The 12,198-nt window shown below is 57.6% G+C and overlaps 1 protein-coding gene across 8 annotated transcripts in view; it reads left to right on the forward strand.

The window, feature by feature from the left end:
- LOC135251260 (histone-lysine N-methyltransferase, H3 lysine-79 specific-like) overlaps nucleotides 1–12,198 on the forward strand; it is a 33,860-nt gene that overhangs the window by 17,470 nt on the left and 4,192 nt on the right. For 4 of the 8 annotated variants that reach the window (XM_064328520.1, XM_064328524.1, XM_064328523.1 and 1 more), the window contains 10 exons: nucleotides 538–953; nucleotides 1,623–1,740; nucleotides 2,206–2,349; nucleotides 3,377–3,455; nucleotides 3,771–4,315; nucleotides 5,149–5,360; nucleotides 6,229–6,287; nucleotides 6,641–7,225; nucleotides 9,069–9,715; nucleotides 9,971–12,141. In XM_064328520.1, coding sequence (XP_064184590.1) covers nucleotides 538–953; nucleotides 1,623–1,740; nucleotides 2,206–2,349; nucleotides 3,377–3,455; nucleotides 3,771–4,315; nucleotides 5,149–5,360; nucleotides 6,229–6,287; nucleotides 6,641–7,225; nucleotides 9,069–9,601 — 2,691 coding nt within the window. In that variant the 3' untranslated portion in view covers nucleotides 9,602–9,715; nucleotides 9,971–12,141. The remainder of the gene's footprint in view (nucleotides 1–537; nucleotides 954–1,622; nucleotides 1,741–2,205; nucleotides 2,350–3,376; nucleotides 3,456–3,770; nucleotides 4,316–5,148; nucleotides 5,361–6,228; nucleotides 6,288–6,640; nucleotides 7,226–9,068; nucleotides 9,716–9,970; nucleotides 12,142–12,198) is intronic. The other 4 variants (XM_064328522.1, XM_064328521.1, XM_064328525.1 and 1 more) reach the window with 4 other exon arrangements.

Raw genomic sequence — 12,198 nt, forward strand, 5'->3', positions numbered from 1 at the left:
CATACTCAACAGTTCATGCACTGAGATGGCTCAACCATACACACACACACGCACGCACACGGGCACATATACGCACACCCACACATGCGGACACACACACACAGGCACACATACACACACCTGCACACACACACGCATACACACACACAGACCGAGACACAGACACACACACACTCATCCATCCTTAGATTGGTGTTGCATTATTACTGTTATTATCACTGTAATTCATATTATTGTTATTCCCTTTAAAATATATTAATTTGTCAGTTCATTTTGTTGCTGTTACTGCTGCCTTTGGTTGGTTGTGTTTGTTGATATCTGAAGTCTGCTCTGGAAAGGCATCCGCTTTGAGTCGACACCTTCAGGGTTGGATTTCTCACTGCAAAAATATTCATTTGCTTGAGACACACCCTTTGCCTTTTTAAAAATCGGCGAAGGCCCAAATTATGTACGACAGCATCCAGTGAGCAGCGTGATCACAGCCAGCTCCAGTGGGTCACGCGTGCGTAACGGCGCCCTCTGGTGGTGGTTTTGCAGATCAGCATCGTGGAGCTGGAGAAGAGCCACAGGCAGCAGGAGCTGCTGCAGCTCCGGGCCTACAGTCCCTGCGAGGACTCCCCCCGCCACAGGAGTCCGCCTAGCCTGGACCCCGAGATGCCCAAGCTGGGCCCGGCCGACGCCCTGACCAATGGGCGGAGCCCGGAGGCGGCCGTCAACGGGACCGCCTCCCCCCGCTTCGACAGGGGGGCCGCAAGGGCCGAGCTCCTGCCCCGCTACCTGCCCTCCCCCGACCACGAGCCGGCCGCCCCCGCCCCCGAAGCTCGGCACCGGCCGCCGGGCCTCCCCCTGCCGGACTACACCCGCTTCTCGCCCGCCAAGATCGCCCTGCGCCGCCACCTCAACCAGGAGCCCTGCCACGCCTTTCCCCAGGGCCCTGAGTCCGGCGCTCAGAGGTGTGTGTGTGTGTGTGTGTGTGTGCGTGTGTGTGTGTGTGTGTGTGTCTGTGTGTGTGTGTGTGTCTGTGTGTGTGTGTGTGTGAGTGTGGGTGCATGTGCGCGTGCGCAGGTGTGCGTGTGCGTGCGTGTGTGAGTGTGTGTGGGTGGGTGCGTGTGTGTGTGAGTGTGGATGCATGTTTGCGTGCGCAGGTGTGCGTGCGTGTGTGTGTGTGTGTGTGTGTGAGTGTGTGTGCGTGTGTGCGTGCGCAGGTGTGCGTGTGCGTGCGTGTGTGAGTGTGTGTGGGTGGGTGCGTGTGTGTGAGTGTGTGGGTGGGTGCGTGTGTGTGTGAGTGTGGATGCATGTTTGCGTGCGCAGGTGTGCGTGAGTGTGTGTGTGTGAGTGTGTGTGTGAGTGTGTGTGTGTGTGTGGGTGTGGGTGCCTGTGTGTTTGTGTGTGTACGTGTGTGTGTGTGAGTGTGTGTGTCTGTGTCTGTGAGTGTGGGTGGGTGTGTGTGTGTGTGTGGGTGCGTGCGTGTGTGAGCCTGTGTGCGTGCACAGGTGTGAGTGAGTGTGTGTGTGTCTGTGTGTGTGCGTGTGTGAGTGTGTGTGACTTTGGTTGTTACTTTGTGCAGTGCAGTCTCGGGCTGGTCTTATGGGGCTGGTCTTATGTGCTCATTGTTATTCCAGGGGGGATGTTGGAAAAGAGGGGCTCCTCTTGCCCCCTCCCATCACTGCCAGACAGTACAGCGCCTCCCCCACAGCCTCCGAAACGCCTCACAGGACCACGCCCAAACCTGCAGAGCGGGTACGCACCCTTCCGCCCCGCCCTTTCTTCTGGCAAAGCCCCCATCCGGTCCACAGTCGCCCCCAAATTTCCCTCTGCGTGTCTGTGAATGCACTTACTGTAGTTCAGAATACACTGCAGCATCCATGCTTTTACACCCTTCAGTTTCATTTTCAGTTTTTGCTCACTAGACAATCTTACGTGTGAAAATTGTCAAGGATAGATGTTGATTAAATCCAGGCCAGGGGAGGAATCTTTTTTTTTTTAATAAGGGCAGACAAATTTGTTTTTACTCAGAAAATACTGTGGTTTTCCCTCAAACCCTGTTGTCAAGGCAATGGTTTGTCAATGTGCGATGACTCAAAGAGCCAATCAGAAAGACTTAGTCAGATTTTTAATCACTCATCGATTGGAGCCCTCCGGGACAAAAATGAATGAAAAAGAACGCGCGTGTACCTGAAATGTGTGTTGCCGTGTCGACCGCAGGTGAGTAGAAGCCCGGCTGGCTCCGTTGGCGAGGGCATCACCAGCCTGCCCGTCAGGATTCCGCTCAGCACCGTGCACCCCTGCAAACTGCCTGTCAGCATCCCCCTCGCCAGTGTGGTGCTGCCCAGCCGAGCCGAGAGACTGGTGCGTCCCTCCTGGCTACCGCTAGCACTTTCCAACTCCTAATATAACACCTACCAGCTACTGCTAGCACCTTCCAACTCCTAATATAACACCTACCAGCTACCGCTAGCACCTTCCAACTCCTAATATAACACCTACCAGCTACCGCTAGCACTTTCCAACTGCTAATATAACACCTACCAGCTACCGCTAGCACTTTCCAACTCCTAATATAACACCTACCAGCTACCGCTAGCACCTTCCAACTCCTAATATAACACCTACCGGCTACCGCTAGCACCTTCCAACTCCTAATATAACACCTACCGGCTACCGCTAGCACCTTCCAACTGCTAATATAACACCTACCGGCTACCGCTAGCACCTTCCAACTGCTAATATAACACCTACTGGCTACCGCTAGCACCTTCCAACTGCTAATATAACACCTACCAGCTACCGCTAGCACCTTCCAACTCCTAATATAACACCTACCGGCTACCGCTAGCACCTTCCAACTCCTAATATAACACCTACCAGCTACCGCTAGCACCTTCCAACTCCTAATATAACACCTACCAGCTACCGCTAGCACCTTCCAACTCCTAATATAACACCTACCAGCTACCGCTAGCCTTCCACCCTAATTAACACCTACCGGCTACCGCTAGCACCTTCCAACTCCTAATATAACACCTACCAGCTACCTAGCACCTTCCAACTGCTAATATAACACCTACCAGCTACCGCTAGCACCTTCCAACTCCTAATATAACACCTACCAGCTACCGCTAGCACCTTCCAACTCCTAATATAACACCTACCAGCTACCGCTAGCACCTTCCAACTCCTAATATAACACCTACCAGCTACCGCTAGCACCTTCCAACTCCTAATATAACACCTACCGGCTACCGCTAGCACCTTCCAACTGCTAATATAATACCTACCAGCTACCGCTAGCACCTTCCAACTCCTAATATAACACCTACCAGCTACAGACTGCTGAGATAACACCTACTTAACCTTTTTTGTTTTTGCTTTGCAGAGGAGCACCCCGAGCCCCGTGTCACATGACAAGCTGAACGGTCACATGAACGGCAGGCAGCCTCACACCCCCACCTCAGGTAAAAAACAACCGACACCCCCCCCCCCCCCCCCCACTGAGTGTTTAATATCTCATCAGATAATAGTCACATTATTATTATTGTTATTATTATTTGTTGTAGTTGTAATGGCAGTTTAAGTGTGATGTTTCATGTGATGACAACGCTCAGTAATCTGTAATAATCTGTAATTGCTTAAATTAAGAGGTTAGTTTGAACTACAGCCTTTTTTTAACCTGTGGTTCTTTGGTAGATGAGCAAGTATAAATATTCCAGTCTGTGTGATTAAGTGTGTTTTATTTTGGGGGGGTCTTTGTGTGTCTCTCTGTGCTCCAGGGACAGCAATAGTAAACGGTGCTTCACGCTGCGGGACGGTCCTGCTGGAACAGAGTCCCGGCCCTTCCTCCTCCTCCTCTTCCTCGTCCCCTCGGCCGCACAGCACCCCGCAGACGGGGCTGCGCAGCCCTGCAGCCGGGCCGGGGGGGGCGCTGCAGAACGAGCCCCGCCCCCACCCCCCCGAGGGCGAGGGCCGTCGCCGCTTCTTCATCTCCTCTTCCTCTTCCTCCTCTTCCTCCCCCTCGAGGGGCTCCCGGCGGCAAGCCGACGCGGACGAGGGAGGCCGCGATCGCCACGGCGACCATCACCGGCGCCACGGCCACAGCCATCACCACCACCACCGCCACCATCGCCACGGTCACCATCGGCACGGTCACCATCGCCACCGACGCCACCGCCACCATTCACAGGAAGGGGGGAAGCACAGGAGGAGGAAGCGCAGGTCGTCCGGGCTCCCCCCCACAGAGGGGGGGTCCTCCAAAAAGAGGGCCGTCCCGGGGCTGGGCGGCCACCCCTCCGCCTCCCCCCTCGACATGGGCTCTATGGTGAGTGGCAGAGCCGAGCTGCGCGGGACAGGGTTCGATCGGCTCTCATCCGATTGGCCGTCATTTTCCACCGCGGGGAAAATCTGCCTCTGGCTTCCCCGGTAACACACACAGTCCAGGCGTTGGCTTCCCCGGTAACACACACAGTCCAGGCGTTGGCTTCCCCGGTAACACACACAGTCCAGGCGTTGGCTTCCCCGTACACACACGTCCAGGCGTTGGTTTCCGGTACACACACAGTCCAGGCGTTGGCTTCCCCAGTAACACACACAGTCCAGGCGTTGGCTTCCCCGGTAACACACACAGTCCAGGCGTTGGCTTCCCCGGTAACACACACAGTCCAGGCGTTGGCTTCCCCGGTAGCACACACAGTCCAGGCGTGAGTGCTGACGGGTGTTTCAGGGCAGCTCGTCTGTGAAAGCTTGTTACCTCACTGGGTCCGGCATGTGGCTGTAGCGGCTCAGGGGCCAGTGTGGCCTGCTGGTCGTGTACATATCCGCTCTGAGCAGGCAGTTTAGTGAAGTCCCCAACAGACCTGGCTAAAGTCCAGCCTTTCAGAATTCAGAGTACTGACCAAACCTACAATAGAGTAGAATAGAAAGCTGTAGGTGTTAATATGCGTCAATTTAGGTTCTTAATCCTTAGTTTATCTTTCTGAAGTTGTTGCTGTGTTTTAAGAGTGTAGTGGTGTGTGGGGAGGGCTGGGTGCGTAGGCCTGAGGCTGGGTGCGTAGGCCTGAGGCTGCAGGGCGAGGGCTGGGTGCGTAGGCCTGAGGCTGGGTGTTGAGCTGCGTTCCTCTGCAGGTGTGTAACCAGCGTCTCCGTCGCCCGCAGGTGAGCAACATCAGCCAGCCGCTGGAGATCGAGGCCATCTCGTCCCCGGAGCCCAGCACGCCTGGCGGCCCCCGCGGCCCCCACCACGGGCACGACCTGGACCAGCCACCCGTGCTGAAGCGAGAGCGCCCCCTGGAGGTGAACGGGCGTGGGCGCGACTCCTCCCCCGCCAGCTCTGACAGCGCGGGACCCAGGGACCGCCCCCGCACGCGGTACGCCCCGCTCCGTCGTCCTGCCGTCCCGCTGTCCCGCCCCGCTCCGCCATCCCGCCCCGTCCTGTCCCGTCTCGTCCCACCCCGTCCTGTCCTGTCCTGTCCCGTCCCGCCGTCTTGCCCCGTCCTGTCCCGTCTCGTCCCGTCCTGTCCCGCCCCGTCCCGCTCCGTCCCGCCCCGTCCTGTCCCGTCCCATCCAAGGGCATTTACCTGTCACGTGTTAAAAAACGAAAGTGACAGAAACTGGTGTTCCTGGTGCCGCACCTCCAGTACATGCCAGTACAGTAAAGGCTTAAAGACGGTACGCCTGTAAAACAGTGAGGTGGACACTAACAGTCACGCATGCAGAAACACGCCTGCCGTACGGGTTTCTCCACACGCGTGCCGTACGGGTTTCTCCACACACCTGGCGTAGGAGTTTCTGCACACGCCTGCTGTACGGGTTTCTCCACACGCCTGCCGTACGGGTTTCTCCACACGCGTGCCGTACGGGTTTCTGCACACGCCTGCCGTACGGGTTTCTGCACACGCGTGCCGTACGGGTTTCTCCACACGCGTGCCGTACGGGTTTCTCCACACGCCCGCCGTACGGGTTTCTGCACACGCGCGCCGCACGGGTTTCTGCACACGCGCGCCGTACGGGTTTCTGCACACGCGTGCCGTACGGGTTTCTCCGCACGCCCGCCGTACGGGTTTCTCCGCACGCCCGCCGTACGGGTTTCTCCGCACGCGTGCCGTACGGGTTTCTCCACACGCCCGCCGTACGGGTTTCTGCACACGTCCGCCTTACGGGTTTCTCCGCACGCCCGCCGTACGGGTTTCTCCACACGCGTGCAGCGTTCTTGAGAAAAGCGGTTTTGTGTTTCAGGCCCGAGAGGCTCTTTCCCTCGGACAACAGAGACGGTCTGTCAGCAGCCAATCAGAAGGGTGAGCAACACGGCTGTCACTCAGCCTTTTACCTCTGGGGAGTGTCTGCTTGTGCTCTTCCCCAAATATTAACTCTTCACATGTCTGCAGAATATGCTCTTAATACACTGTGTATTTGAATTTTTGGGGGGAAAGGCGGTTTTCTGTTATAATTGCCCATACAATACTGCATGCATTTCTTATGCTGAACACTGTGTCACTTCTAAAGGCGCTTGGTTGTGGATGTGCCACACGTTCGTAAATCAGAAGTCATCTGTTCACAAAACTCTGAATAGTCTGTCAGGATTGCACAGATGTGCTGTGATCTCTGAATCCGTTCTTCTGTGTCAACGTGTCCGTTCTGTCCGTCTTAGGTGGGGCTTCGCTCGGCAGGAAGTCCAGCGGCCTTATGGGAAATGAAGTCCTGGCTTCGTCCTCGTCGTCTTCTTCCGGCAAGTGGAAGTCCACCTTCTCCCCGATCACGGACCCCAAGCAGCCCCCGCCCGACCTGAGACGGGGGGCGTCGCCCTTCGGGGCGGGGGGCGGAGAGGGGGGCGGAGATTCTGACTCTGATGACGGACCGCGGCGGAGACGAGGGGCGGAAAGCGGGGCGGAGTCTCCGTTTGACGCTGCGGGACCCTCCCAGCTGAAACGCAGCCCCCTCCTCCCGCCCCAGGACCCGGGGGGGCCCGAGCCGCAGAACCCCAGAGGGAGGGCCGGGAATGGCGGTCAGAACCCCTTTGGGGGCGGCGGCGCCCCCGGCAGGAACGCGGAAGCCTCTGCGGCATCGGCCGGGCCCTACCCAGGCGGGCCGCCCCCTCCTGCGGGGGCTTCTGTCCTTCAGCCTCGTTTCGGGGGCCAGGCGGCCGCGCCCGCGCCGGGAGCCCCGCGAATGGTGAACGGGCACACGGCCCACGGCACCGCCCCGACCTCCGGGCCTGCGGGGGGCGCTGCAGGAGGTGAGCTCCGGCCTTTCTGACCCCAGGCGCGCGCTCTGCGTCTGCAGTGCAGTGAGTCTCGGCCCGCCTGCCGCGTTTGGCGCGTCGCTGGGTGCGGCGTTCGGCACGCTGTGTGGCGCGTCGCTGGGGGCGGCGTTCGGCACGCTGTGTGGCACGTCGCTGGGGGCGGCGTTCGGCACGCTGTGTGGCGCGTCGCTGGGGGCGGCGTTCGGCACGCTGTGTGGCGCGTCGCTGGGGGCGGCGTTCGGCACGCTGTGTGGCGCGTCGCTGGGGGCGCCGTTCGGCACGCTGTGTGGCGCGTCGCTGGGGGCGCCGTTCGGCACGCTGTGTGGCGCGTCGCTGGGGGCGCCGTTCGGCACGCTGTGTGGCGCGTTGGCTCCATGTACGGTCGCGCATGCTGCGAACCATAGACGGCCGGGCACTAGGACGGCTCCCTGAGGAATGAGGATGACTAGTGTAGGTAAAACAGGTTGTGCCAGATGTGCGCTTCCCAGCGTGCCTTGCGTCCATAAGACCACACCCCCCCCGGGCCACAGGCTGCGAAGTGCACATCTGGCACAACCTGTTTTACCTGCAGTAGTCGGAGGCTGTTCTGCATTAGGCCTCCAGTTAATTACAGGTGAGAACGGTACAGGAAGTACGATAGTCATAGCCTTTTTTAAGGAGGGAAACCCCCTGCAGTTTTCCCAGTTGCTCTCATTTCTATGAAACCAGTTGCTAATTTCCCTACTCTAGACAACCAATGACATGCAGTTTAATGTTGATACATGTGAGTATTCAGCCAATGAGGAGCTGCTCAGGTTAATTCAGCCAATGAGGAGCTGCTCAGGTTAATTCAGCCAATGAGGAGCTGCTCAGGTTAATCCTGCAGATGTGTTCATGTGCAGGGTTAGGGTTCGGGTGCATGGGGGGTCTCTGTAGCTCCTGGGCTGTGCAGGGTTAGGGTTAGGGTGCATGGGGGGTCTCTGTAGCTCCTGGGCAGTGCAGGGTTAGGGTTAGGGTGCATGGGGGGTCTCTGTAGCTCCTGGCAGTGCAGGGTTAGGTTCGGGTGCATGGGGGTCTCTGTGGCTCCTGGCAGTGCAGGGTTAGGGTCAGGGTGCATGGGGGTCTCTGTAGCTCCTGGGCGGTGCAGGTTAGGGTCAGGGTGCATGGGGGTCTCTGTAGCTCCTGGCAGTGCAGGTTAGGGTTCGGTGCATGGGGGTCTCTGTAGCTCCTGGCATGCAGGGTTAGGGTTAGGGTGCATGGGGGTCTCTGTAGCTCCTGGGCTGTGCAGGGTTAGGGTTCGGGTGCATGGGGGGTCTCTGTAGCTCCTGGGCTGTGCAGGGTTAGGGTTTGGGTGCATGGGGGGTCTCTGTAGCTCCTGGGCAGTGCAGGGTTAGGGTCAGGGTGCATGGGGGGTCTCTGTAGCTCCTGGGCTGTGCAGGGTTAGGGTTAGGGTTAGGGTGCATGGGGGGTCTCTGTGGCTCCTGGGCTGTGCAGGGCAAGCGCGCATTTCACTCACAGAGGAACGCAGGCTGTGCTTTCTGCAGCGGCTGTGCTAACCCACTGAAGCTCTGAACTCCTGGGAGGAATGCATCTGTGCTCGCTCTCGCCCTCTCTCTCTCTCGCTCCCGCTTTCGCTCTCTCTCTCTCTTCCTCTCTTTCTGCTCTCTCCCTCTCTCTCTCCGTCTCTCTTTCTCCCCCCCCTGTCTCTTTCTCTCCCACTCTCTCTCTGTGCACTGTGTGGGTCTGGCTTGCTTGCTGTGCCGAATTTTGCTGAGCCCCTCAATCTCTCTTTCCTTCCTGCTCCACTCCTCCCCTCCCTCTCTCTCTTACCCCCCCCGTCTCTGCCCTGTATCTGCAGGATTTTCCCGCCACACTGTGACTCCGCCCACTTTTCGCCAGGCTGGGATAGCCCCCCCGGGGGGTGCAGTGCTCCGCCCCTCTCCTCTCAGCTTCTCCCCGCCCTCGCACCCCCAGCTCCAGCGCAGCGAGCCCCGCCCCCTCCCCCCACCCAGCCCCGCCCACCAGGACCGCGCCCACTCCGTCCTGCGCTGCCCTTCGCCCCCCGTTCTGTCCCTGCCCCCGCTCCCCCCGCTGCTCACCGCCTCCCCGCCCCAGCCCCTCCTCTCCCGCTCTGACTCCGCCTCCCCAGCACCCCTCCCTCACCAGGCCCAGAGGAGACCTTCCTCCCTCTCGCTCTCCTCCTCCTCTTCCTCTGCTTCCGCTGCTCCTGGTGCTCCTCCTTCTTCTACCCGCGGCTCCCTCCCGCCACGCCCCCCCGCCCGGCCCGCGCCCCAGGCCACGCCCCCTCTGCCTCCATTCAGTGCCCGGGGCGATGGGTGGGGGGGTTCTTACACCTCCGCCCCGCAGACCCCCTCTGTCCGGCCCAGATAGGACCGGGGCGGGGGGGTGGGGGAGGGGGAGAGAGGGGAGTGGAGAGAAAGCCGTAGGACTATGGAGGTGGGGGGGGGGGGGAGGCACGTCTGCTCAACGTTGTCTGAGGAAAAGGTGAGTTTAAATTTGACTACGTAAAACTGGCCAATCAGAGCATCTGTCTGTAAAACTGGCCAGTCAGAGCGTCTGTATGTAAAACTAGCGCCTCATTGTGTCTGTGTGTAAAACTGGCCAATCAGATCGTTTGTATGTAAAATTGGCCAATCAGAGCATCTGGACATCTGCCTTCAAGGTTACTTGAAGTATGACTTTGCATAAAACTCTCTTGGGGACGCACAGTAACCCACCTTCTTGTGTCCCTTACAAAAGGTAACTAAAGCCATCTACCTCAACCCAACCCAGCCCAACCCAACCCAACCGATGCAACGGACAACCCTGCACCAAGGGGAGGGGCCTATTCTGGTGCTCAGACGTTTGGAGATCGCCCCCTGCTGTCAACAGGGGTACAAAGCACAAAGAGTTGTCCTGTCCACAACCTCTCTCTAGGAGGGATGACTTCAACCCCTGTGTGTGTGTGTGTGTGTGTTAGGGGTGCGAAAGTTACCGGGGTGGACTCTGACTGTTACCCCGCCCAAATTTAACGGTGAGCCAGAGTCTGAACAGGAACCCTCCATACCAGCGTCAATATGGGTAGGGGGAAATGAACATGTACTGCATTTTCACATTTGTGCATTCATTTGTGTATATTTACATGTATATATTTGTATATATGTGTGTTTTGTGAAGTGTGTGTGTGTGAGAATATATATATTTATACGTTTGTGTGTGTGTGTGTTTGGAGTTGTTGTTTGGAATATCCATTTCTAATCATGTATTTGGATTTGCGAGTCTGTTTTGTTGAGTCTGTACATTGTGTGTGGGTGTGGGTCTGTATGTGTAACTGGGTGTGATGAATTGTGCAGCTACATCCTGCTTGTGTCCACAGTCTCTGTCGCTAGTCGCTAGCTTACACGATCTCTTAAAAATTACTTGATGGTTTAAAATCAGCTAAATCCCAACTGTTTTTGTTCCGTTGTGAGCCGCAGATTATGTTTTGCAAATGATTTCTGGCTCATGTTTAAAGGACGTAAGGGAATCATGAATTAAAAGCTTTATTACGATAAACGGACACAGACCGAGCTGAAATGAAACCAGACCAACTGAGCAGATGTGTCTGTGCTGTCATATCAGGGACTGCATGACTATAACTGACAGACATGGGGTCTCAACCACTTTGATTAAGCCAGCTATGGCTAGCAGTTGTCAGGGCAACATGCTCCTTTGATTGGCGTTAGTTCTCTTGTAGTACTGTGCAGACTGTTGTTTACGAAATAGTCACTGGCTCTCCTGTGTGTGGCCTGTAAGGTGTAAAATAGTCACTGGCTCTCCTGTAGTACTGTGTGGCCTGTAGGGTGTGGAATAGTCCTGCTTTTGAGGGAGTGTTTCAGAGCAGCAATTGCTACATTTAAATTACATTGAAATGTAGACAGACAAGACTGAGCGAGCGGTCGGCTGTGGTGTTGGACAGTTGCCAGACTCCTCACCCTCTTTGGGATGTTATCTGTGGTCAGGCAGACATCGCAGGGCCCACAGAATAACCCCCCCTCCATTAAATGGTGCTATTAAAATACATCTCTTTTTTTAAATTTGTGAAATGCTACTGCCTCAGGAAGTCAGTGGCTTTGTGTTTGCACGGCTGTGGGGTTTGAAGCAGCCGGCGATGAATGATTAACTCTGCGCACTTTCCGTGTTGCAGACTCTCTGGCCCATTGGATCTCCCAGCTGATGGGGTTTCGCCCGCAGACACTTTAATGTTTAGCCCGCGGGCGGCCGGCAGTAGCGGCAGCCGCGGGCGATCGAGCCCCTGCTTTTCCCTTAATCGCTCATCATTGGCTGGTTTCGGTTGACCCTCCAGTGGGTACATGCCCAGCGTGCTTCAGTGAACACTCCCAGCATGCCTCTTGTTTTTTTGTCCCGTGACGATGCCAGAGTTGCGGCTGTGTTGTGTTTTTTTTTGTCACGGGGCAGAAGCTCACGCAGCTCAAAAGGAGAACCAGTTTCGGCCACTTTTAAAACCTCAGCTGCGGGGGGGGCAGGGGGGGAGGGGTTTCGATCTTCGTGCAGTCAGCAGACACGGTGTAAAAACGACCCGTTACCCCCCCTCCCCCCCGCTTCAAGCGCAGGCAGGCTGGAGTCGGTCAGCCTCGCAGTCGGACGTGTTCAGACACGGCTGGACTGCCTGGGGGGAAACGAGGCGGGCGGGGGCGGGGGCGGGGGTGGGGGCGGGGGCGGGGCTCGCTCTGTCCCTTTGGCACACCCCCGCAGAGGGAACACGGACAGCGTCTGGAGGCCTGATTCAGGCTCGCTTGCGGCTCGCTTGCCCAGTTTGGCGCGTGATTCTGATTGGCGGTGCCCCTGGAGACGGTTGCCGTGAAAACAGGCGGGAGCGCTGACTTCACAGAGACGTCTCGCAGGAGGCGAGGGCGAGGGCGAGGGTTAGGGTTAGGGCGAGGGTTAGGGCGAGGGTGAGGGGCAGGGTGAGGGGCAGGGTGAGGGCG

The sequence above is a fragment of the Anguilla rostrata genome, chromosome 3 (assembly GCF_018555375.3).
Source record: "Anguilla rostrata isolate EN2019 chromosome 3, ASM1855537v3, whole genome shotgun sequence".
NCBI classification, from domain to species: Eukaryota; Metazoa; Chordata; class Actinopteri; order Anguilliformes; family Anguillidae; genus Anguilla; species Anguilla rostrata.